The sequence below is a fragment of the Sus scrofa genome, chromosome 6, assembly GCF_054392235.1.
Source record: "Sus scrofa isolate SSC_HxYL_T2T_F1_AM1 chromosome 6, Sscrofa_HxYL_maternal_Yorkshire_Landrace_v2.0, whole genome shotgun sequence".
Taxonomy (NCBI): domain Eukaryota; kingdom Metazoa; phylum Chordata; class Mammalia; order Artiodactyla; family Suidae; genus Sus; species Sus scrofa.
In genome coordinates, this window is record NC_139388.1 from 33,522,918 (window position 1) to 33,549,873 (window position 26,956).

Sequence of the window (26,956 nt, forward strand, 5' to 3'; positions counted from 1 at the left end):
TTCTAAAACCTAATTTTAACATCTGTTTAGCATCCAATTACATGCCAAGTTCCGTACCAGCCACTTTACATACATTATTTTATTCATCTAACAATGCTACTTCTCCTCCATTCCTCACTTCACAAACATGAAAAGTAAGGCTTAAGAGTGGTAACAGATTTCCTACAAGTAACATAGGAAGACAGACCTAGATTTCACATCTACAATTAAGATGGATGAGATGTAATGCTTAGGTAGTATCTAGTTTTAATGTTTGAGGCTTTTTATTATTTTGCACAGCTGCGAATTAGTGTTGCTGATACTATTAAAACATTATTATTTACCAAAGAATTACTTATAAGCAAAAGCTGCACAATCTTCAGCTGCAATAGCAATAAAATGTGCAGATGATAGAAGTATCAATCCCATTTTATAGTGGAGTTATCAAAGTATAAGCAGCAGTATTATTAAACCTCAGTGTGGTTGGGGAAAAAAGCCCACAGCTTGTCTTCCTCATCTGTTCCCGTTTTCTCATGAAAAGAAAAAAAAAAAGGCTCCTTTATAACAACACTGCCACTGTAAAGCACAACAGCATAATCTGGGGGATTTATACTTTAGTAAGAGAAGCATGGCTCATTCATACACATCTGAAAGTACAATAATTGGAGAATTGCACTGAATGGTTAATGAATCCATAAGAAACCAAAATAAGGCTGAGGACTCTAATTTATAATTTAATTATAATTTATAATGAAAAAAGTGGTAATAGCAGCAAATGGAAACAGCAATCAATCTAACACCTATAATAAAGCAGTTCTCAGATTTCAGGAATTCTAAACACTGTGTACATACGCAGGAGTTTTGAAATGTTTCCAAGTACTGTATGGCAATGAGACTTAGGAAAATACTGAAATAGAGCCCTTAGCTTTATGTGTATTAAACATTTTGAGAGGGACACAGACAAATTAAAGTACAGCTAGATCAACATAAACAAAACAAAACAACTTCTTTTGAGAGATGTCTCTATCAAGTGCCTATAGAGAACACAACACACGGCACCAATTCGGTATTTAATAAATAATTGTTGATTCAAATTGTCGAAGGGGAGATATGATGATTATCTTCAAAATGTTAAAATCATCAGGCAGACACAGGAATAAGTTAATTCTGTGATGCCTTTAAAGACAGAACTTCAATCATTAAGAAGAACCAATTGCAGGCAAAATTTGCTTCCAAATAAGAAGGAACTTTGTGATAATTAGACCAACCCAATAATAAGAGAGATGTTTAAAGCAGTAACAGGAGTTCCTGCAGTGGTTCGGTGGTAACAACCCAACTACTATCCCATGAGGATGCGGGTTTGATCTCTGGCCTTGCTCAATGGGTTAAGGATCCCGCACTGCTGTGAGCTATGGTGCAGGTCGTAGACTTAGCTCCGATCTTGTGTTGCTGTGGCTGTGGCAGAGGCCGGCAGCTGCAGCTTCGATTTGACCCCTAGCCTGGGGAACCTCCATATGCCAGAGATGAAGCCCTAAAAAAAAAAAAAAAAAAAGCAGTAGCAATTGTTTTGCAAATGTTCTATAAATAAGTAAAAGAGGATTTGGAAATGACAGACTATTTCATGCTGAGGCAATGATTACTAGCATATTCACCTGATACTGGCATGGATTTTGGAAAGCTGGCGAGGCTGGTCTCTGACGCACCTTGAAGCTCCCGGAGCCGGGTGAGGTACTGCTGCTGCCCTAGGGTGCCGTCTTCGCTGTCCAGCGGCCTTCTTTGAGCAAGCCCTTGCTTCTGAAATGTCAACTTCAACCCTCCTTCCTGTTAAACAAACACCATTATTAAGGAAGAAATGATTAACAACTTCATTGCAGTATATTGAGAAATTTTTTACTCAGAATAAGTGAGGTTAAAAATCCTGAAACATTAATAATCAAGTTCTCTTGTTCATAAATCAACTGGAAAAAAAACCATTTAATCAATTTCTATAATGAATCTTTTTTTTTTTTTTTGTCTTTTTGCCATTTCTTGGGCCGCTCCCGTGGCATATGGAGGTTCCCGGGCTGGGGGTCAAATCGGAGCTGTAGCCACCGGCCTACGCCAGAGCCACAGCAACGCGGGATCCGACCCGCATCTGTGACCTACACCCCAGCCCATGGCAGCGCTGGATCCGTAACCCACTGAGCAAGGCCAGTGACTGAACCTGCAACCTCATCGTTCCTAGTCGGATTCGTTAACCACTGCACCACGACAGGAACTCCTTTTTTTTTTTTTTTTTTTGTCTTCTATAATGAATCTTAACATTTCTCTCTTAAATGAAAAGTGTACTCTCTCTCTCCATATATATATATAATCCTCTACACCTCTGAGCAAAGCAAAGCTTTCACATGATTAGTACATCATAACCTTTTCAGCTTTTGACATATGTCTCTGTGTATATTATTCATATGATGTTTTACAGGATAGTACCCATTTTTTAGACACCAAGTAATCAATTTAGCTTCAAAAAATCATACTGAAAAATGAAATGTTACTGACATCTAGGCATGCTAAATGTTTAAAACAGAAAGTGCACTGACATACCATTTGAATACTATATAAAAGAACCAAACAATATGAAATTGTCAGGCTGCTTAAGAAAGCATCTTGATCAGCAGAAGGACTACTGTCAGAAGTATAGGTAGAGAAGCATTATTTAATGGTGATCCCTTTAGTAGAACATTCAAGTTTAATGACCTGGATATCAAAAAGAAAACCATCCAAACACCAGAAAACAAGGATGTGAAGGAAGTAAGAGTCAGAGCAGGCAGCCATGTGCAGGAAAAGCATGCTGCACACCGCAATCGCAATCAGGTCCTAGGGCAATAAAAATAAACATACGTCTTTGATTTTCACTGTAAACTCCTTTTCTCGTACATGCTTCTTCACCTTTGACATCTGTGTTGACTGATCGTGTTCTTCTTTAACCCCGGCACCTGGAGGGGTGGGCACGCTGGGCTCGCTGTACTCTGTGGCTGTGCCAGAGCTGTCCAGCAGCTTTGTGGTATAGAAAGAAGCCACTGTGTTGGCATCGTAACTTCTTCTAGCTGAAGGCCACTTCCCTTTCAGAACTGTTTGACAAATACTGTCCAACCGGTTGATCATCACACGATCCTGGAAAAGCATGAACATCAAAGAGTAAGTTTAACACCTGAGTCAGAACATTGGGGATCACAGCCTTGATGGATTTTAACCCCGGTACCACATATGCGTATTCCATATGCATATGCATCCTCACATACTTATTACAATTCTGTGCAAACTCCCATTTCACCAATATATATATACCAAAAATATTATATTTTTCTGTTCTTTTGTTTTTGTAATTACAAGGATTAATATAGGTTCTTTGTAAAAAATTCAAACAACTCAGAAGTATACAAAGAGTAGAGAGAGAGTTCTCTTTGCCATTTCCCAACCTTACTTCCAGAGATAAGTACTTTTTTACTAATCTGGTCACGTCCTGGAAGAACTGTCTTAAGCCAATCTGAACTTCTACCACTAAATGTACATGTACTTAAACTTTTTTTCTAGGTCACAATTGGCTCAGTAAATTTCTTCAAGGCGACTCATTTAACACTTTACCCCCCCCCACACCATCAGCATATGGAAGTTTCCGGGCCAGGGATAGAATCTAAGCCTCTGTGCAACCTATGCCAAAGCTGTGGCAATGTTGGATCCTTAACCCACTGTGCCGGGCCGGGAATTGAAGCCACAGCTCTGCAGCAGAGACTTGAGATGTTGCAGAGACATCACTGGATCCTTAATCCACTGTGCAACAGTGGGAGCTCCTAGTAGACCCACTTAAAAACACTGATTTCATAAAGAAACTCTTAAATATTAACTTGTATATTTACATAAGCATTCATTATCTTCTAAATAGTCCAAGGTTATGCTGAGAAACAAATGCATTTAAGTAGACATAATTTACTTGGTAGTACTATTAGATACTTTCACTGATAACATCAACATGTCATCCTAAGAGTTCCCATTGTGGCTCAGTGGTAACGGACTTGACTAGTATCTGATGACGCAGGTTTGATCTCCGGCCTCGCTCAGTGGGTTAAGGATCTGGCGTTACTGTGGCTGTGACATAGGGTGGCAGCTGCAGCTCCAATATGACCGCTAGCCTGGGAGCTTCATACACAGAGGATGTAGCCATACCCCCTCCCAAAAAAAAGAAAAGTCATCCTATATTTAACAGTGACCTTTTTTCTCCCACATGATAAGAATATATAATCATTAAAGAAATACAGAACATTCCAAAAATGACCTATTCCAGTAAGAAATCACTTATTTACCTTTGGCCAATATGAAGCTGCCAGCATGTAGCCACCTTGCAGGATGTAGGCAGACTCAGGAGTCCCATTGTTCATCTGGAAACTATCCTGGGTCTCATCCTGGGTAGTGCTCAGTGATGCAACGCTTTCCTCATCATAAGCTTTCATGTGAGAGGTGCCTTCTGCTAAGAACAATTATAACCAGATACAGCTTTTAAAAAGATTGCATAACACAATTTTACATATACTTTTCAAATTTTTTTTCCAACTCTTATATAATCATTCAAATATATTTGAAAATGAAAACTTGAAAGTTAAAAAAAAAATTCACCTAGAATAGTCATTATTTTTAAAACTAAAAGCAAAATAAGTGGCATTAAGGAGTTTAAAGGAAAAGGGTTAACAAAACATCCCTTTTTACATGAAAACTTGACTCTGGACCAGGAGGACACAGACACCTGATGGGCATGCTATAATTCCCGAAGGAGGGGACTCCCATAATCGGGCATGTCCCCTGTGGTAACCCTGAAAGTGATGCCTATGGAGTTGTTACAAGAGAGTCTAGCTCCTGTGGTTATCAGAATGGCTCCTATGTCTACTTGATGTTGATTCGCTTCCTTGCACTTGAACTGTCAGACTGCCATAAGAACACCTGCAGAACAAGCTGAAGTTCCTATCTCAGACCTTTGAGTAGGAACAAGAAGGGCCTGTGATGCTCTTACAAGTCTAAGGGGTAGCTGCTACAGAATACTATCTTTATTTGTTCACAGATCACCTTGTTTCAGGAAAAATATAATACTAAATTTAAGGCCATCACAAAATCTTCTAATCCTGTTTGACTAACTCATTTTGCAATGTGACTACCAAACGCAGAGTGTGAGCCAGTAATCTAGCTGCCTTTTCAATGAACATTCTCTAAGAAAATCTGTAGACATAAAATCTAAACTAACAATTTTAAACATGCTTAAGTGATCTGAATCAATTCTTTTAATTTTCACTTGAAATTCTGTCTTAATATAAAAGCACTTGGTGCATATACCTCGCTTTTGGACTTCCTCCTCTTCACTGTCGCTTTCTTCTGATGAAGACGAAGAGGAGGACGAGGAAGAGGAGGACGAGGATGAGGATGAAGATGACGCTGAAGAACAAGAGGAGGAGGACGAAGAACTGGAGCCTGATCTCGAGTGGGAACAAGAAGAGGAGGAAGACGAGGAAGAAGATGATCTGGAAGAACAGGATGACCTCTCAGAATCAGAGTCAGAATCAGAACTAGACTCTGATCCTCTTTTGTGGACTCTCCGCTTCTTAGAAGCTGGGTTTGGAGTTAGAGGCTCTGTTCTGGCTGCAACCATGCGTCTGTCTGTTTCACCTTTTCCACCAGATTTCTGGTCTCCAGTAGCCTGCGGTAAAACACCATTCTTTGGACTTACGGGCTCAGACTTTATTAGTGTCCTGGTTTCCTCAGAAGACATAGATTCTTCTTCAGAAGACTGAGGCTCCTCTTTCAGGTTTTCACTTTTAACTTTCACATCCTCTAGAATAATACCTTTAGGATCTAGGAGCCTAGGCAGAGAGGTAAGAGGAGAAGCAGAAAGTGCTACTTGATATTGCTGTAAAAGGGGGGTAGAAGTCCTTGAATGAGCCATCTTACTTTGACTGTAGTTCCTCTGAGCTGCCATAAATGAGAGTTCAGGATCACGGAGAATGTGATAGTCTGTTCGGCTCACCCCATGTTTAGCAGCTCCAATGAGCAAGTCCCTATCATGAGGGCCACATTCCCACCAGACTGGTAAGTCTGGATTTGGATGACAAAGCTTCAAGCGTTCAAACAACTGCGGATGTCGGAGAGCCTGTTCCCTTACTTTCCTTAGAAGCTCAATGCGGTACAGAGTCCTAGAAGCACGCTCTTCTGTGATTGGCTGGATAAAAATACTTGGATCCACCAATTCTACAGCGAAATAAGAACAGACATAATTCCCTCAAAAACATTTCATTATAGATTTAAAATAAAACAAAGCAAATTCTAAAATGTACTTCTACTCAGTATCATTATATAGTTACAGAATTTCTTTCCTTTTTTCTTTTCAGAGCCACATCTGTGGCATAAGGAAGTTCCCAGGCTAGGGGTCGAATTGGAGCTGCAGCTGCCGACCTAAGGCACAGCCACAGAAACACAAGATCTGAGCTGCATCTGTAACCTACACCACAGCTTGTGGCAATGCCGGATCCTTAACCCACTAAGTGAGGCCAGGGATCGAACATGCTTTCTCATGGATACTAGTTGGGTTTGTTACAGCTGAGCCACAACAGGAACTCCCAGAATTTCTTTTTAACATTTTTAAATGAGGAGAAATAAGTTTTAGAAATAAGTACTAAAAATCATGTAACATTAAATATACAATGTTGGATCTACAGAAGGTTAAGTAAAAGATTAAATTCTGTAAGTACAGTAATATAACTACGAAGTTGCTTTTAAGAAATTCCCTTATGAGCTATGTCATACTATTCTATGTTTTAATCAAAGAGAAAAACAATCAAACTCACTCATAAGTACAAACTAAAACTATTAAATAACACCCTATAAGCCAACCTAAGTCCACATATCCTTAACTCATATCCTTAACTCATTGCAGTGAATTCACAGGGACATCAAAGGCTTTCTTAAAATTTGAGAGAAACCCAGGAACAACTGTCACACACTCTAAGAGGCAGTTCAGTTCCAACATCAGACCATACTCTATTCTTTTAGAGGTAGTCGTATCTTTGTGAGCAGAGATACCTACAGTTGGAAAGTACTCAAAAAAAGACAGAGACTTGTTGACATAATGTAGAGACCACTGAAGGAGTTCCTAATGGCTAAATCTGGAATAATATGAACATCAAAATGAATACTGATAGTACTGGATAATAACCTACAGGAAAAAAAAATACCCATAAAAAAAAAATACTAAGATGAATAAATAAATAAGTAGACTAGGGAGAAGGAACAGCTCTTTCTTGCAGGAGAATTCCAGGGTAAAAATTGTGGCAGATAGGAGTTCCCGTCGTGGTGCAGTGGTTAACGAATCTGACTAGGAACCATGAGGTTGAGGGTTCGATCCCTGGCCTCGCTCAGTGGGTTAAAGATCCAGCGTTGCCGTGAGCTGTGGTGTAGGTCGCAGACGCGGCTCGGATCCTGCGTTGTTGTGGCTCTGGTGTAGGCTGGCAGCTATAGCTCCGATTTGACCCCTAGCCTGGGAACCTCCATATGCCGCAGGAGCGGCCCAAGAAATGGCAAAAAGACAAAAAAAAAAAAAAAAAAAAAATTGTGGCAGATAAGATCTACTGATGGTTACTGAAATCACTGGGTAAAAGTCAGAGAAGAAACAGGATTTGTGTAGTCTCAAAGTATCGTCTCAAGATATCTGTTAACTACAGGGGAAAAGATAACAATTTTACACTGGAGAAATGCAGCATAAACTACTGAAACCAAACAATCACCGAACAATCAAAGGGCCACATCACCAGTAATACGACATACTGACATCATGAACCCCGCGATACTATGTTTCTGAGAAGGACACATCATTTCTGAAGTACTCTTGCCAAAAAGGCATAACCTCAATCTAATCATGTGAAAACACAAGACAAATTCAAATTAAGGAGTTAATGGCAAAACTGACCAAAGGCATTGAAGTCATTAAAGATACCTCCCCCCACTCCCTGGAGGAACTGTTACAGACTGCAGAAGGCTAAAAAGAAATAATAATCAAATACAATGTGGGGGGGGCCTGGAACGACAAAGGACATCAATGGGAAACCTGGTAAGATTTGAATAGCTATTCAGTTTAGTTAGTGGTGTTGTACTAATGGTAATTTCCTGAGCTGATAATTATACTATAATTAGTCATATAAGATTTTAACATTAGGGGAGGAAGAGTGAGGGATGGATTGAAACTCCCTGCATGGGCTTCAAAAATAATGAAATTCAACCCAGGACAGTTCCTTAGCTGAGCATTAGCAGCTCTGATTAGTTGTTTCTGCTTTGTTTTGTTTGGGTGTTTCTCTCCCCCCCCACCCACCCGGCCACTAAAACACTTTAAAATGTCTTTTGAGTGGAAGCCTCATTCCTTGCAAAAATATTTGTAAAAATAGGTCCTCTAGGGAGTTCTCTGGTGGCCTGGTGGTTAAAGATCTGATGTTGTCACTGTTGTGGCTCAGATTTGATCCCTGGCCAGGGAATTTCCACATGCTGGGGGCATGGCCAAAAAAACAATAAATAACTAAAGAAGCCCTGTAGCACAGTTCCTATAAGATGGACTAAAAACATAAGTTAGTTCTGCTTACCGAAAGCTATCCTTTATCTTCCACCTCCCACAACCATAAGTCTAATTCTATTTTTTTTTTTCTTTTTTGTTTTTCAGGGTTGCACCTTCAGCCTATGGAAACTCCCAGGCTAGGGATCCAATTGGAGCTACAGCTGCCAGCCTATGCCACAGCTACGCTGGATCCAAGCCGTGTCTGCAACCTACACCACAGCTCACTGCAACACTGGATCCTTAACCCACTGGGCAAGGCCAGGGATCAAACCCACAACCTCATGGTCCCTAGTCAGATTCGTTTACATTGCGCCATGACGGGAACTCCATAAGTCTAATTCTAAATAAAAACATACTACTTTCTCAAAATTCAATGTGAACCTTTCTTCTCTTAAGATCATATTTCAACAGTAGAATTAAAAACTAGGGGATCTTTAAGCAGAGTTTATTTACAATTCAGAAAAATGGTGATATACTGAATAAATATTGAAATAGAGTTAGACATTTCTAAATTTCACTAATTTTGCTTCTTTGACTGAAACAAGGAAAACAAAGAAATTTTATACATACCTTCTTTGGAAGGAAGACGACAAACCCTCCGACACATAGACATGAATGCATACAAATATTTCTCCAAACTATCATCAGTTTTCTTATGTAGCCTAGCCATAGCTCTAAATTTTGTCCAATCAAATTGGCCTCTGTCAGGATCAAATACCACTCCAAATGTAGATACAACTCTATAAAAGTCAGCTTCTTCTCTTCTCGTCCATCTATTTTGAATCAGATTAAAGAAAAAGCCACATTTGTCACAGAAATAAATATTTATTAATGCTGAATATAATGACTGTAAAATTTTAAAACTTTTCAAGTACTTAACACTTGAAAGGCATCACAGAGTAAGTGGTATTTAAAATGGAACAAGGTTAAGATAAGGGAGGGAACTAGAAACACAGCAGAGAATATGCAAAGTAGGAAGTAACCTACATTTTAGGAGGATGATGACTATTCCAGATTGAAAAGGAGGTGGTTCATAATGGGGGCAGATTATAAAACGCTCTAAACGTCTGGCTACACATAGTCTCTATTCAGGAGTTCCCGTTGTGGCTCAGTGGTAACAAACCCAACTAGGATCCATGAAGATGGGGGTTTGATCCCCGGCCTTGCTCAGTGGGTTAAGGATCTGGGATTGCTTTGAGCTGTGATGTAGGTCGCAGATGTGGCTCGGATCCCACGTTGCTGTGGCTGTGGTGTAGGCCAGCAGCTACAGCTCTGATTTGACCCCTAGCCTGGGAACTTCCATATGTCATGGCTACGGCCCCTAAAAGCATTAAAAAAAAAAAAAAAAAGTCTCTATTCAGTTGAAAGCTTCTGTTGATACTTTAAGAGGGTAATCTCACACACCATAGCTAAAACACTATTTTTAGAATCTTTCCCCTGGTTAAAATATAAGCCTATGAAAAAGAACTTTGAAAAACATTAACAGGCCATTTTTATTAAAACATTAAGAAGATTAATGATGATGCAAAAATAGGGAAACTGATCAAGTGATATGAACTTTGTACCAGGGTGATAAAGGTAGAAATGGAAAAAAAAAGGATAAATTCCAAGATTACATAGGACCGGGGGAAAAAAAAAAAAGACACCTACTTCCAAAGAATTTACAGCTTAGGTAAGATATGGAAAAGAAAAGATGAATGTCAGTATCATATCTTTTATTATTTTGAAAATGAGTAGTTTTATTTAGATAAGTGCAGAGAACAGAAAGAATATTGAGCAACTCCGGTTGAGAAAAAAATCTAATTGAGGGGATAGGACAGGTGTTGAACTCCAGAGGAGTGGTAGGGCTAAGTGTGGACTAAAGAGCAGAAAGAAGCGTGAGAGGAACAACTTAAGTAAGGCACCGAGTCAAGACCAAGTGGGACATTCAGGCTGAGGGAACAGTAGTGAGTAAAACTAGAAACATGTGCTGAAGCCTAAACTAAAGAGACTCGAATTGAAGCTCAAGAAGTTAGACTCTATACCCTTCTATGAAATGAGGAGGCATTGCCTATCATGATCAGACTAGTATTTTAGGAGGATTATCCAGATCTGCCAGACTGAGAGAAAATGTACGTGGTAGATAAAAGATGGCCACTAATTCTTGACGTCTTCTCTTTGAAAGATTCCCTGTGATTTTTTTTTTTTTTAAACAGTAGGTGGCAGAAATGACACTTTGTAACTGCTGAGGCTGAGCCTTAAGAAATCTGCAGCTTCTACCTTTGCCACTTGGAATGCTCCCAAGATCCCAGCAGGCAGTCAGCAACAACTGCCAGCCATGTGAGTGAGGCCACTCTGAACCTTCCCGCCATCCCTGCACTGCAGCCAAGACCATGGGAAGCAAAAGAACCTAGTCAACCCAAGGAATTGTGACAAACCAAAAACTGATGATTTATGTTATTGTTTTGGGGTGGGTTGTTATGCAACACTACTGAAAGTATATTTAGTAATATTTGAAGATTTCATTTAGGATAGCTAAAATCTTCAGTGTCAGGCTAACTGACAATGAATTGCTGCAAATGAAATAAAAGCACAATTTATCTTTTAGAAAATAGCCAAAGACCTAGGTTTGACGGGAAGCCAGGAGTTCCCATTGTGGTGCAGTGGAAACGAACCTGACTAGTATACATGAGGATGTGGGTTTGATCCCTGCTCTTGCTCAGTGGGTCAGGGATCTGGCATTGCCGTGAGCTGTGGTGTAGGTCACAAACATGACTCGGATCCTGAGTTGCTGTGGCTGTGGGGCAGGCTGGCTGCTGTAGCTCTGATTTGACTCCTAGCCTGGGAACGTCCATATGCTGCAGGTGCAGCCCTAAAAAGCAAAAAATAAAAATAAAGTTAGAAGAGAAAATAAATCTAAACAAAACAAAAACAGGGAAGCTAGGTTATTGCTAAACGTTCTTATTTTGGGGGAAGTTCCCAGGTCTAGGGATTGAACCCACACCAGAGCAGCAGCCCAAGCTGTTGCAGTGACAATAGCGGATTCTTACCCCTCTGTGCCACAAGAGAGCCCCTAAACTTTATTTTTTCCATGTATTTTATCCTTTCTAAGAAGTTAAGTTTCTAAGAAGCTTCTGGGATCAGAGAAGTTGGCCAGTCTTCCTAACAAGGGTCTCTTGCAGGAAGTTCCACTACTATTTGTTCACCTTTAACATCACTAGTTTTAAGCGTTCGTCCTCTGTAGAAAGTACAGATGAACGGCCCTTCCACATACCTTCTTATATCTCATTAATGTCATAATGTAAAATAAGATAGAATGGAATCTCTTTCATATAATTCGGATGTATGTTTCACTAATAATTTAATTCCTGAGTTTGTAGCTTCATTTCCCCCCAGACTTTGCTGTTTATAAACGTGCCAAAAGAATGGTTAAATATAAAAAAAACTAGTAACTATGAAATGCAGTAATCTGTATTAGTTTAACCATATTTACGCGAGTATATATTAATGTATAAGCATTTTGCTTTGACCGATTCTGTATGTTTTTCACAGAGGAAGATAATCATACTATAACAGACCTCAGAATGAACACTATTTAGATACTATATATTAAAAATTTAGTGCTATTGTCTTACCTCTGCTGTCTTTCTATTTTGGCTGCCATTTTAGGATTAAGAGTGGCTTCTTCATAAAGAGGCTGCATTACACTGGCAGGCACTGAGAAAGTAGGTTGTATCTGCTGGATTTGTCTATTTTTGTTAGTACGCTGATACGCAGTGATGAGACGCCTCAAACGTGTGGTTAAAGCTGACTGAGTAGGCCAATAAATTTTATCACCCTCCATCAGTTGACCATCTACATTTAAAGAAACTCATGTCAATGAAAAAAACCAACCAAACTAAAATCAAAACCAAAAAACTGAAGATACTGTCACGAAGCTCACAAAAATCAGTAAAATCTCTCTACTTAAAATTTTTTTCTTTCAATCTGATTATGTGAAAACCAAAAACAAATCTTTTATCATAAAAAAGTTTTAACTATAGCTCTAAAAACATTATATCACACTTTAAGAACAAGCTCAAAGTAGGTCACAGTGGAATGAAGAACCACAATGCAGTATATTTAAAAAGAACTTCACTTGCACAGAAAACACGACTCTTGCATTTCCAGGTCTAATACATCTTACTGGCAGGCAAATACTCAGTGCCTTGAATAACGTAAATTCTTCTAATTGAAGCCTTCTGTATTAAATTTATCCCAATTTAATTAGAATGAAGAAAAGTCATTAGGGAGGAACATATATTTAAAAAAAATTCAGTATGACAATGCTGTAACTTTTAAGCTTTCACTCACCTAATAAAGTGCAAGATCTATTTCCAGGGTGTAATAGTAATAATCACATATATCAAAATCAAGTGGTAATCAATGCTAAGAAAAGCTACTCCTTTATTCCTAGTTGAACTACAGGAAGGTGAGTCACGCTAGGTGTCAGCTGGGAGTGAATATTCTCTAGGAAGAGTATGTTTCTATCCTGATATCAGATGGAAGCAGAAGTAAGACCCTGTACAAAAAAGCTTCATTAGAAACCAAGGGATAAAAGAATGGTTTCCAATGTGCATATGAACAAATAGGAGGTCAAAAGGAGTATTAAATTAATACTAATGATGTGTTTAATGGTGAAATCTCATATACTGTTGTAATAATCAAGCCACAAAATCATCAAAGCTTGTTCTACAAAAAATCAGTGAGTCATTGAATAAATTTTTACAACTAAGAATATTTTTATATTTCCAATAAACTAGTATCTTCTATAATGATTGCAAATGTCTTCAATAAATTTCACGTTCATTTGAAACATTATAGAAATATATTTATTGATCTCATGCTATCTTGCAAATGTAATTTACAATAATACTAAATAAAGAAAGAAATGCTATTTACCTCCATCTGCTATAACAAGATCTCCTGGTGAGGAAACATCATCCTTTTAAAAGAAGAAAGAAATTTGTCACAGGATAATTGGGTCAAGAATCGATCTTCTTTACAATAGAGTACCTTCTTTTCCAAAACGATTCTAAAAATTTTAATTTATTTAAACTAAAACAAAACAAAACCAAAAACAGTGTTCACCCATTTCTCCCACTTCCTCAACTCCTGCCTCTGGCAACCACAGTCTGTTCTCTTATCTGTCGACTTAGTTAAAAGATTTTTTTGTTTGTTTTTTAGATTCCACATACGTGAGAGAGAGAAAGAGGGCAATATCACAAAGCATTTCCTTTTCTCTGTCTTATTTCACTAAGCATAATCTTCTCACAAGGCCTATCCATGTTGTTGCAAATGCTAAGATTTCATTCTTTTTAAAGGCTGAATGACATTCCATTGTATGGGATACACACACACACACACACACACACACACGAATATATAATATGTGTGTGTGAGTGTATCACAATCTCTTTAACCATTTACCATGAATGGACACTTAGGTTGTTTCCACATCTTGACTATTGTAAATAATGCTTCAAACAACATGTGAGGGGGGTACATATATCTTTTCACTCAATCTTAGCCAAAAGGCCGAGAAGCGATGCATATATCTTTTCGAATTATCATTTTCTTTGGATAAATACCCATAAATGTGAATATTGGATCATTTGGCAGTTCTCTAATTTTTTGAGGAACCTCCATACTATTTTCCATAGGGGCTGCACCAATTTACATGCTCATCAACAATGCACAAGGGTTCACTTTTCTCCACATCCTAACCAATACATGTTAATTCTAGTCTTTTCGATAACAGCCATTGGAACAGATGTGAGGTGATATTTCACTGCATTTTGATTGAAATTTTCCTGATGACTAATAATGTAGAAAATCTTTTCATGTACCTGTTGGCCATCTACATGTCTTCTCTTAAGAAGTGTCTCTATTCTCATCTTCTGCCCATATTTTAATCAGATATTTTTTTTGCTATTGAGCTGTATGAATTCTTTATGCATTTTGGTATTAGTTCTTTATCAGATACATGATCTGCAAATATTTTTTTCCTGTTCAGCAGGTTGTCTTTTTATTCTGTTGATGGTTTCCTTCGGCATGCAGAAGCTTTTCAGTGTGATGAAGTCCCACTTGTTTATTTTCGCTTTTGCTGCTTTTGCTTTTGGCGTCAGATTCAAAACATCATTGCCAACACATGTCAAGGAGCTTACCACCTATATTTTTTCTAGGAGTTCTGTGGTTTCAGGCCTTATGTTCAAGTCTTTAAACCATTTGAGTTGATTTTTGTGTATGCTATAAGATAGAGGTCTGGTTCCATTCTTTTGCATGTGGCTGTTCAATTTTCCCAACACCATTTATTAAAGAGACTCCTTCCTCACGGTATCTTCTTGGCTCCTTTGTAGTACCTGACCAAATGTGTGTGGGTTTAATTCCAGGCTCTCTATTCTGTTCCCTTGATCTAGGTATCTGTTCTTATACCAATACCATACTATAGGTATTACTGTTTTAATTACTATAGATGTGCAATATAGTTTGAAATAGGGAGTGTAAGGCCTCCACCTTTGTTCTCTTTTAAGATTACTTTGGTCTTTTATGGTTCCATACACATTTTAGGATTTGGAGGTTTTATTTCTGTGCAAAGTTCCATTGGAATTTTGAGAGACTGCACTGAATCTGTAGAATGCTATTGGTAGTATGGTCATTTTAACAATATTAATTTTTCCAATCGATGTGCATGGAATATTTTCCCATTTATTTGCGGCTTTTTTCATTAATGTCTTAGAGTTTTTAATATACAGGGTTTCACTTCTTTGGTTACGTTTATTTCTAGGTATTTTATTCTTTTTTAATGTAATTATAAGTGAAACTGTTTTCTTAATAGCTCTTAAATGTATAATTATTAATTTGGTAAAAATAAAAATTTTAGCTTTTTATCAATTCTTACCCTTTCACACTTGTTTACTGCCACTGACATTTCAGACCAGTCATTATTTACTAAAATTATTTCCTTTTCTATGATTAGTTTTAGGTCACTTTTTCACCATCCTTCCCCTAACTGTAAATACGCCTCAGGTTTTATTTACAACTTGTTTTTTGTTTGTTTACATATACAAACTCAGGTTATTTACTTCGTTCTCATATTTGGTTATTAGACAACCTGCAAATCTTTTCTTTTTCTACCTTGAACAGTTTGCTTGCACTGTATGTGTAGTTTTTATCAGTCAACAGAGCACCTTCAATTAGGTATCCCAACATTACTGTAAATGACACAGTCATAACTTTGGTGATTTTATTATAATGACTACTAGTTTCTACTGTTTTAGAAAAGCCCAGAGTTAGAATTATCATTATTCTTTTGTAGGTTTATCTTTTTTCACAGACTGTTTTCAAAAATCTTCTCTTAGTTTGGTGTATCTGTACATGCACCAGGATATTTCCTGGAGTAGATTTAGCTCCCTTTATCCTGCCAAGATTTACTTTACTTCTTAAATCTGAGGATTCATGTATTTCATCAAGTCCAGGAACATTCAGCTGGTAACTTCTAAAATAGGGCTCCTCCTGGAATTCCTGCTGTGGTGCAGGAGAAACGAATCCGAATGGCATCCATAAGGATGCGGGCTCAATCCCTGGCCTTGCTCAGTGGGTCGGCGATTTGGTGTTGCTGTGAGCTGTGGTATAGGTCACAGACAGACCTCAGATCTTTTGTGGCTGTGGTGTACGCTGGAAGCTGTAGCTTTGATTTGACCCCTGGCCTGGGAATTTCCATATGCTGCAAGTGTGGCACACACAAAAAAGGGGGGGGGGGCTCCTTCCTTAGGCTCTCTAGTCTTTCCTTCTGGAACACCTATTAGATATATGGCAAACATTATCATGCTATACTCTTTGTAGTAAAAAAAAATTTTTTTTAAATGTATTCTGTTATATTGGATTTTGAGTTGTTGCCTCTCAGTTCTTTTTTTTTTTTTTTTTTTTTTTTTTTTGTCTTTTTGTCTTTTTGGTTTTTTAGGGCTGCACCCACAGCATATGGAAGTTCCCAAGCTAGGGGTCCAACCAGAGCTGTAACTGCCAGCCTGTGCCACAGCCACAGCAACTCGGGATCAGAGCCGTGCCTGTGACCTATACCACAGCTCAGGGCAATGCAAGATCCTTATTAACCCACTGAGCGAGGCCAAGGATCAAACCTGAGTCCTCATGGATGCTAGTTGGGTTTGCTAACTGCTGAACCACAATGGGAACTCCAATGCCTCTCAGTTCTAAATTTATGGCCTCTCATACCTTTTGCCAACTCTAAGAAAACAGCAGATCTAGACTCTTATTTTCCTTAGCCAGTGTGATGTTAAGCTTTGTGAGCAGTGGAAGCCAGAGAAGGGGTTTTATTTCCAGGTGTCTGTGAACTCACCCACTGCTCATCTCCTATGGCACATGCCTCAATGTCTAACTCCTGCAGTTCAGGCAGTTTCATTAGCACCTCTCGGCTTGCAGCTTCCCCTGAGCAACACCCCCTGCCCCTATCCCGGGGGAGGGGGCGGGTTGTGGTGGAATGCATCTAGTGTGACACTGCCCAGGAAAAACCTCCTTAGCAACCCTAGAAGTTGCTCAAGTGTGGCAGTGTAGCAACTTTTCTACAAACCCTCCCCAAAAGGTCAGGATTTTAGCCCTGGTAAGGACAGGACCCTTCTTTGGGTGCCACATTTCAGCTTTAGGAGTAGTGGCTATTCTTATATTCTTTAGAGTTCTCTTTACTTCTTTCTAATCAACAATTTCATTATTTTAAAACCCTATTACAGTCAATAATTTTTTACATTAAATTTTCCCTGTTCAAATTTCTATGTGGTTTCTCTCCCCTGATTGGCTGAAACTGATTCATCAGGCTACATCATGCATAATTTCCTCTATTTTATAAATAATTTTTCTCATTAACTGTCTAATCTGCTACTCCAAAATAATGTTTAACTTATTTGTTGAGTTTTAAATTTCACTGACAATATTTTTCACTTCTAAAGTTACATATAATTCTTTTTCATATGCTCCTAGTCTTTTAAAACTCTATCTGGTGTTTCTCTTGTTCCTGCTTCTTTAATGTCTTTAATCTTTAAAAATACATTTATTTTCTATTTCAACAGATCTATTATCAGAAGTTCCTAGAGATCTAATCTTGTTCTTTGTTGTATTTGCTAACATTCACTCATGGTAAACTGTTCCTCATAAATTAAAAATGTTTTGGATTTTGACCTCATTTTATGGAAGGCTTTATCTTCAGGACTCAAGTGTAATCTGGAAGGAAGTTATTTCTTCTAACAGTTCTTTTGCTTTGTTTGTTTTTACCAGGTACCTCAAGGTTATTACCAGCTTGGGACCTCTTCTTATTGAGGATTCCTGGACCATGCAGATTCAGTAAAAGAAATCAAACTATAAACTCAAGAGAAGGCAGGCCTACAACTACGAATCCTCAAGGGAAACATTTTTCTCCCTACCCATGCTGAGATAAATTTCCTTGTTGTTTCTCTACGCATTTTGGCAGAAAGTACTACCTTTTAAGGGTTCTGACTTACTGGATTTCATTCTCAGTGCCACACACTGGCCTAAGCCTCATCTTTCTTCCTCATAAGGCATAAATATCCAGGTCCCTTGGCAACCAAGACCAGCAAACCCTCCCTGACAGTCACAGCAGGGTCTAGTCTTTACCATTCTCTCACAGTTAACTATAGAAATGCCTCACCTCTTCTTTTTGACCTATAAATAGAACATTTAGAACTATGCTTTAGCAGCTCGGAATTCTTCTAGGCTCCGTTTTCTATTTCAAACTGCTTTATGGAGGTGGTTTCTATCTGTTCCCATGTACTTTTAGCATCCAGCTCTCACTCTGCTTTGGGATTTTGTCCCTGACCACTGTTGCCTTGGTTCCTAGTGGTGTAGCATGGTGGCAACCCCCATTTCATGCAGATGTCCAAACTAGCCTCCAGCTTGTCGAGAAGGTGAGATCAAGCAAATGCTGTCATGTCGGTCAACCCAAGTTGGCCACTAATTTAGCTCATTTGAGGAATTATCCATAATGAAAACATATAAAGGAAAGACATATACCCCCATTCCAAAAAGCAAACAAAAGGAAACATGGGTAACTAGACTCGAGGGTTTAAAACTATGATCCAAAGCATACCTCTATGTCATCTTTAAAGATCGCTGGGGCAGGTCTGTATTCTGGATCTTCCACATCCCTGTTAAATACCAATAAACGCTATGATTATTGTACTGATCTTAAAATTCCTCTTGGCAGGACAAACAGATAGAGTATTGTTGGAAGGACTTTTTAGTGTATTTTAAAGGGAGGTCAGACTTAAGTCTCTGTTCTTTAGCCAAAGGAGCCCAAACCTATGGGCATGAAGGCTATTACATTGCAAGTCAGAGAAAACTAGTTCTAACTTACTCTTACTCCTAAGTTCACTCATAATATGGTACTATTAACCTCAACGTGAACTCTTACTTTTCTCTTTTGGTAAGCAAAGAAAGATATTCATAAAAGCCTTATAATAGGTATAATGAACATTATATTTCTCTTCAACCATAATATGCTTAGCTTTCTTTCTTCTTCCCTTTTATGCCCCTAAAATTTTATGGTCTTAACTGCCATGACCATTAAAAATGTAAAAATGGGGAGTTTCTTTGTGTCTCAGTGGGTTAAGAATTCAGTGTTGTCAATGCAGTAGCTCTGGTTACTACAGTAGTGTGGGTTCGATCTTTGGCTCAGGAACTTCCAGATGCCGTGGGTCTGGACAAAATATACATATATAATAATGTGAATAACATCAAAAAGAATGGGTGTGTGGAAAACCCAGTCTCTCCCTTTATCACACTCTGTTGGACAAATGAATTAGAGTGTCATTGGCTCTTTTGGATTGTAAACTCCAATTCTTTTGCTACTACATTATTGAAAGAAAAACATACTGACATAGGATATGTTGATGTTGATAGAGATATAGCAAGAATTCATGACTCTGAAATGCACGTACCCATCCATATAATCATTAGCTCTCTGTTCTGCAGCAACTGCTTTCTCATCAGGTTTCCCCACTCTTTCCAAGAAGCACAATGCTGGGTCTGCTCGGATAGTGTTATATTTTTCATAACCTGAAGGGATCACCAATTATGAAAGTCAAAAGGATAGAAAGAATTAAAATGTACAAATATAAGCAGTCCTCGTATTTGTGATGGATGATATTCCTAGACTAAAGGGACCATGTATTAAAGTGACATAGGTTACACACCTGTTTTCCAGAAATTATTACAAATATCACATGGTCAGACAATATGTGTATTTAAAAATCTAGATTAAATTTACCAGTTAAAATGAAAAAAAGGAAAAAGTGATCACACCAGCATATCTTATATAAAAACCCTTCCCAAGAGAGGACATTAATATGAGACTTGGGTCCAGGAGGGGCAGGTCACATATGCCACCCATTCATGAGGAAATTTAGTGACTGAAACAGTTTGAGAGTGTATGCCTCATATATAATGTATATAACAATACAGGTGTCATTGGAATAAAGCTATAAGTGGAAATCAATACATTGAAAAGGAGCTGAATTGTATTATATGTAGAAAGACTCTACCTACCTTACTTCTCACTTACCATGTTTAAAAACTCCAATAAGGAGTGACTTATCGGCATCAAAATCCCACCATTCAGCAGGAACTTCTGAGTGGTCTGGTTCTGGGACCCAAACATCAATGTCACTTAAAAAATAGAAAATTACGATATGATTTTATGAGTTACTATAAATAAATCCAAGAGAAGGCAAAATTTTACATAGCTTCTAAAAAGTCTTCTGGTATTCAAGAAAAATAGGATAACATTTTATTTCATTTAAAAAAAATTTTCCACAATTACCACCAATTATAATTACAAAATTGCACAGTAACAACGAAAACCATAAAATGAATTACTATTGTTATTATTATTTATTTTACAGCCACACCTCCAGCAAATGGAAGTTCCTGGACTAGGGGTCATATTGGACCTTTAGTTTCTGACCTACAACACAGCCACAGCAATGCCGGAGCCAAGCCACATCTGTGACCTACACCACGGTTGGTGGCAATGCTGGATCTTAACCCACTAGAGAGAGGCCAGAGATCGAACCTGCCTCCTACCAGAGACAAGGTCAGGTTCTTAGCCCGCTGAGCCACAACAGGAACTCATAAGAATTTTTTTTTTTTGTCTTTTTGCTATTTCTTTGGGCCGCTCCTGCAGCATATGGAGATTCCCAAGCTAGGGGTCGAATAGGAGCTGTAGCCACCGGCCTATGCCAGAGATTCTTAAGCACAACAGGAGAGCTAAGATGCAAAAGGTTTACTTTACTCTTAAGGAATGATACAGTCTTCACTGATTTCCTTCAGATATAGACAAAAGGTTCTATCAGAAATTTGTCTCATGTCAGCAAACAACTTGGCATGAATCATCTGGTTCAAATATTTCGTTTTGTGTACGAGGAGACCAAGGCCCTAAAAAAGTAAATGAACTACTCCAGGCTATAAAACAAGTCATGTCTCGTTTAGACCCCCATTGCTAGGAAAATCACACTGAAAATTAAGCATTGCTCACAGGTAAAGGAAAATGCAAGTTTCTGACTTGTAATTTGATGAAAATGCTCCACGTGCTATTTTTTGCTGTATATAATACCATGACACAAAATGATAATGTAATAAGGTATTAAAAATTAGAATGCTAAATCCATGATGCTTTGGTAATTTGGCTGCTTTCATTAGTATAAAAGAACATAGCACTTATAATTTTATACACACAATTTTCTTTTACTTTGCTTCTCACTTGAAATTCTTGTTTTCCCAGAAACATTCTGCAAGTAACACATATAACACCTCTAACAAGGAAAAGATGTCATGTACAGAAGGACTGAAATGTTCATTTCTTTACCAGTGATTCAAGCCATTGTCTCCTTTAGTTTAGCATAGAGCTAATAATGTTTGATAAGGATTAAAAAATAGGGATCATTAATTTTTATATAAATTCATATCATTCTTATATTGTATTCAACAGTCAAAGGAGAGGTAGAGATTCGATTGGGTAAATTACCTCAGGGAATCAAATATTCTACCTGAGAATTTCCCCATATCGTTCATGAATTATGGATTTTCAAAGACTCGGAGATTTAATTTTAAAAATTATATACATTACATCAAATGAAATTTCACTCCTTCACCTTGACACCATAAATTTCATAAATTAATTAACAAAGGCCTACAGATGTGAAGAAATGGGGAGTTTCCTACTTACAACTAATTTGTGTGGCAAAAGTTCATTTGTAAGTTGGTTGTCTTTGGGAATGCAAAATAAATTTTCATACAGATATAAACTGATAAATGGTCCTAGGCTAGTCCACAAACCCAGTACCTGCCCACTAATATAGTTACAATAAAAGACATCACAACAAAAATAGACTTAGATGTTTTATAAGTAAAATATAAAAAAATGGAAAAAAATTTATTTTTCATAATGTTCTGTCAGGAGACAAAAAGAAAATTTTCAGTACTTTAATTGTACACTTCACTATATTTTTAAAACAGAAGAGTCATAATCATATTTTTGCTTAGTGCAGCAAAAGAAAAGAGGAAGAGTGATTTTCCTGTGATATGGCAAAAGTTAAAAAATATATAAGGAAAAATATAGTTAAAAGATATTTATTTTTGACTGCATTCCTGGCTAGCACTAAACAAAGGAGAAACAGAGAAAGATAAAGGAAAGAGGAAAGAACACTAGAGATGGGCTCCCCAAGGAAGGGAAATAAAGAGGGTCAGATACTGTACTTCTGTTTTCCACCATCAGGTGGCACTCTAAGCACAAACCATAGCGACATCTGAGGTGGAAGGCTTTCTGGCTCCTAGAGAGTAAAAGGCTCAGTACATACCGCTTGGTTTAAATGTAAGCCCCATACTCAGTTAAGTGTCTGTTGACTGCTAAGGAAAAGGAAAGGAATACAATAAGGCGCAAATTTCTGTTGGTGATTTCTGTTTTTAGAGATTCAATTTATGTGTTATCTCTTACTTAAAGTCTTCTTTAAATTCCCCAGGCTGGATGACCCATTCAAAACAGATTTAAAATTATTCAGTAATTGCTAATAATGGCAATAGTAAGACAGACATACCCGTGCCCTTCTAAAGAGGCACTGGCAGTACTGTGTGATGAGTGCTGTGACAGGGTACTCTGAGTCTAACCCAGACTTGAGAGGACAGGGAGGCTGAGTTGATGTCAGCTAAGCAGTAAGAGAGGGAGAATGGTGGACATGGGGAAACACAATGTTCCAGCAAGAATGCAAAGGCCTAGAGACATTAAAGAAATGCACATCTTAAGTTTAGAAGAGAGATGTGGGCCAGAGACAGATGTGGAAATCATCAGTACAGAAATAAAAATCGACACTGCAGAAGTGAGAACACCCAAGAAGAGTTAAGTGACAAGAAATGAGGGCCTATGTGGAGACACTTAGGAGACAAGTACAAGAGAAGCCTGAAAATGAAAGGCAGCAAGCAGAAAGTGAAAAGGAAGATCTACAGGAGAATGGTGTTACAGCAGCATTCTAAGAAGAAGGAAGTAGTCAAGAAAGGTAAATAAGACAAACATGATATATCCATCAAATTTAGCAGGAAGGATGTGAGTGAAGAACTTCTTAAAGTAGGTGGTGGAGTGAGGGGGAAGGTGGGTAAAAGCTGGATGGCAGTGGAATGTATAGTGCATGTGAGAGGAGAAAAAGGAGATAGCAAAGACAGTTCTTTAAAAGTCTGGCTGTGGGGAGTTCCCGTCGTGGCGCAGTGGTTAATGAATCCGACTAGGAACCATGAGGTTGCGGGTTCGGTCCCTGCCCTTGCTCAGTGGGTTAACAATCCGGCATTGCCGTGAGCTGTGGTGTAGGTTGCAGACGAGGCTCGGATCCCGCGTTGTTGTGGCTCTGGCATAGGCCGGTGGCTACAGCTCCGATTCAACCCCTAGCCTGGGAACCTCCATATGCCGCGGGAGCGGCCCAAGAAATAGCAACAACAACAACAACAACAACAACAAAAAAAGACAAAAAAAAAAAAAAAAAAAAAAAAAAGTCTGGCTGTGAAATCAAGGACAATAATAACATGGTAGGTCCAAAAGTGGTGTGTGTGTGTGTGTGTGTGTGTGTGTGTGTGTGTGTGTGTGTGTGTGTGTGTTGAGGGAGATGTAAACATGTTAAAATCCAAATGAGAAGCCAGAGAGGAACAGGTTAATAAAAGAGGATAATCCCCAGATCACAGTTCCTGGGAAATCACAGGGGGATCAAATGCAGTCAGACCAAGGAAAAAGAACCAATTAGTCAACAAATACTACTCTGTGGTGTTACGACGTCTCAGATTCTAGGGGTTAGGAACACAGTATTCAATAAAACAGCACACGTCACCTTCGATCAGCTTAAATTGTAATGAGAGGAGAAAGACAATTTAAAAATAAATATAATTTTCAAAACTCACAAGGCATCATTAATGAGATAAAATACGGCTAAATAATAGTGAATGACTGGTGGGCTGCTTTAGCCAGGTGGCAGAGAAGGCCTATCTGAGGATGGAACGTAAGGCGAGATCCGTGAGATCTGAAGGGACAGTTCTGTGAAAGATCTGGGGGAAGAGCACAGAATGAGCCTGACCTGCTGGAGAAGCAGAAACGCCATGTAACTGGAGCATTGCGGGTGAGGGGCAAAGTGGAGGAAGAGGTCACAGGGCTATGCAGGACTGGACTTTATTCTAAGAGAAATGAATGAGGTGAGTCATTCAGCAGGGTTTGCTTGATTTTCTCTGGCAATGTTCGACTGCTTAAGCATAGGCAAGAAGTAAGGGGATATGTGAGTTTACAACAAATGGGGGTTGTGTCAGTATGTAAACACATGGAAAAGCAGGCAAAGAATTTTAGTGAGTTCAGGGCTAGTCTACAGAATGCAGGTTTATAATGAGGAAAGTGGGGCATGAAAGTGGTGATGGATGGTGAGTACATGGCAAGACCGGAGACACTGTGATAAAGGTAGAGAATCAGAGTGAAAGGCACCCAAGTTAAGTTGAGGAAGTAAGTGATGGTCAAAATCCAGATTGAAGAGATAATGCTGTTATTGGTGATGTAAAGATTAAGTATACGAATGTGTGGCTGTGGTGGAGAGAAAAAAAAGATAACTGAAGATAACAAAGAACTGAAACACCAGGGTGTTAGACAGATCACATGTGGACGGTCAGTCACTATACACATAAAACCTTTTACACTGCGGTAAGAGGGAGGAAGGTTAAGTTTTAGATTTGTTAATAGGAAGCTGATGTTATTATTCTTACTATTCTTATTACGTTGTCATTTTTTGGTCTTTTTTTTAGGGTCACATCCTAAGTATTTAGATGTTTCCAGGCTAGGGGTCAAATTGGAGCTGAAGCTGCTGGCCTACACCACAGGCACAGCAGTGCCAGATTGGAACCGTGTCTTCAGTTCACAGCAAATCTGGATCCTTAACCCACTGAGCGAGGCCAGGGATAGAACCCGCATCCTCACAGATACTACTTGGCTTCTTAACCTGCTAAGCCATGATGGGAATGCCGTATGTTATCACTTTTAATTATAGGGCCAAAGGTGATTAACAGAGGAAAGGCAATCAATTGGCAAGGGTTACACTAAGTTTGGTATATTTTTCTTCCTATGAATTTCACTGCATAAGAAACCACTTAATATGTAAGTTTGGTATATTTTTCTTCCTATGAATTTCACTGAATAAGAAACCACTTAATATATAATTTTCTGATCATTTAGCTTTAACCTCATTATATTGCTGAAAAATAAATATAAACATGTTATTTAATTTACCTTGCATCAACTCCATCAAATACTTTCTGACACTCACTTCCAATGACTTCTTGCTTTAGATAATACAGCATTCTTACACGAAGCAAAACTCTGAATATGAGGGGGAAGAAAAATCATTAAACTCATCCATGAGACTAAAATTAGGAAAGACATTTTTTTGTTTGTTTGTTTGTTTGTTTGCCTCTTCTAGGGCCGCTCCTGTGCATATGGAAGTTCCCAGGCTAGGGGTTCAATTGGACCTGTAGCCGCCGGCCTACGCCACAGCCACAGCAACGCAGGATCCAAGCCGTGTCTGCGACCTGCACCACAGCTCATAGCAACCTGGATCCTTAACTCACTGAGCAAGGCCAGGGATGGAACCCGCAACCTCGTGGTTCCTAGTCAGATTCATTAACCACTGAGCCATGATGGGAACTCCAGGAAAGAAATTGTATACAGAATTTTCATAATGAAATAATTACTTTGGACTAAACAGATCTCATATATAGAATGGGTTTCTCTAAAATCTTCACAAATATCATTATTTAATATCCAAGTATAATATAAGATCATTTGGAGGTCAGTTTTATTTCTCTCTGTTGATGAAAACAGTGGCACAAGAGCTACCATGATTTGCTGAAGGATATCCTGTAAGATTAAGATTAGGACTGCTCCTAGACCACACTGCCTCTGTACTCAAAATCGGCATGCTTTAAGGTTGTTAATAAATTCAGAAAAGAACTTTTAATGAGTTGTGTTAAAAATACCCTAGTACCTACTTATTGCAGTGGTGTTTTATATGCTTTTTGTAGCCTTCATCTTGAAGGAGCTGCTCAGGATTGTATTTTCGAAGCCATTCTGCTTTTTGTATATCAAATGAGCTTGTCTGAGTCTTTACTTTCTTCCCTTTTCGACCTCTGGGTACAGGGGCTGACAGACCTATTAAAAGGAGAAGGACACGTGAAATCAGGGATAATTTGTATAAATATCTTCAATTTGAAATGTTTTTTCAATATAAGAAATTCCTGGAGACTTTCAGAAACCTGTGCAGGCTATGCAGAGATCTTTAAAATACTAATGGTAACAATATTAACCCAGTCACAAGATAAATCAACATAACTATACATGTATTAACACAATTTCCCTGAAACACCCAACAATTCCATATCTCTAATTAATCATTCTGATTACCTTTGTGTTCCAATACACTTTTTCCCAAGTTTAAAAACCAAAAGATCAAACCTTTCCCTTTGCTTTACTTTTTGCTTCCTTAGCTACAAAAACCTAAGTTGTGATCTTTTGATTTTCTAAGCTGATTGCTACTAATAACATGGATTAGGTTTTGTGGGTTCCTGTTTAAGAGAGCTAAATTCATTTTATTTCTTTGATATTTTTGTTGTGAAGTATGTCAAAAATAAGAAATGTATTCCCACTCTCTCTCTTTTTTTTTAAGGGCCACACCTGCAGCATATGGAGGTTGAAATTAGGGGTCAAATTAGAGCTACAGCCTCTGGCCTACACCACTGCCAGAGCTTTAACCC

At 38.3% G+C, this 26,956-nt stretch overlaps 2 protein-coding genes across 51 annotated transcripts in view; one reads left to right on the top strand and one right to left on the bottom strand.

The window, feature by feature from the left end:
• RPGRIP1L (RPGRIP1 like) overlaps positions 1–26,956 on the top strand; it is a 343,331-nt gene that overhangs the window by 282,292 nt on the left and 34,083 nt on the right. The gene's annotated exons all lie outside the window — the stretch shown is intronic.
• The window catches only part of CHD9 (chromodomain helicase DNA binding protein 9), a 242,136-nt gene that overhangs the window by 17,767 nt on the left and 197,413 nt on the right, over positions 1–26,956 (bottom strand). For 15 of the 50 annotated variants that reach the window (XM_084960248.1, XM_084960275.1, XM_084960240.1 and 12 more), the window contains 12 exons: positions 26,195–26,354; positions 25,437–25,526; positions 20,202–20,305; positions 19,579–19,696; positions 18,729–18,786; positions 13,517–13,559; positions 12,211–12,430; positions 9,167–9,369; positions 5,338–6,246; positions 4,320–4,483; positions 2,860–3,132; positions 1,632–1,800 (listed from right to left, as the gene is read on the bottom strand). In XM_084960248.1, the coding sequence (XP_084816374.1) occupies positions 1,632–1,800; positions 2,860–3,132; positions 4,320–4,483; positions 5,338–6,246; positions 9,167–9,369; positions 12,211–12,430; positions 13,517–13,559; positions 18,729–18,786; positions 19,579–19,696; positions 20,202–20,305; positions 25,437–25,526; positions 26,195–26,354 (2,511 nt within the window). The remainder of the gene's footprint in view (positions 1–1,631; positions 1,801–2,859; positions 3,133–4,319; positions 4,484–5,337; positions 6,247–9,166; positions 9,370–12,210; positions 12,431–13,516; positions 13,560–18,728; positions 18,787–19,578; positions 19,697–20,201; positions 20,306–25,436; positions 25,527–26,194; positions 26,355–26,956) is intronic. The other 35 variants (XM_021094174.2, XM_084960251.1, XM_084960281.1 and 32 more) reach the window with 7 other exon arrangements.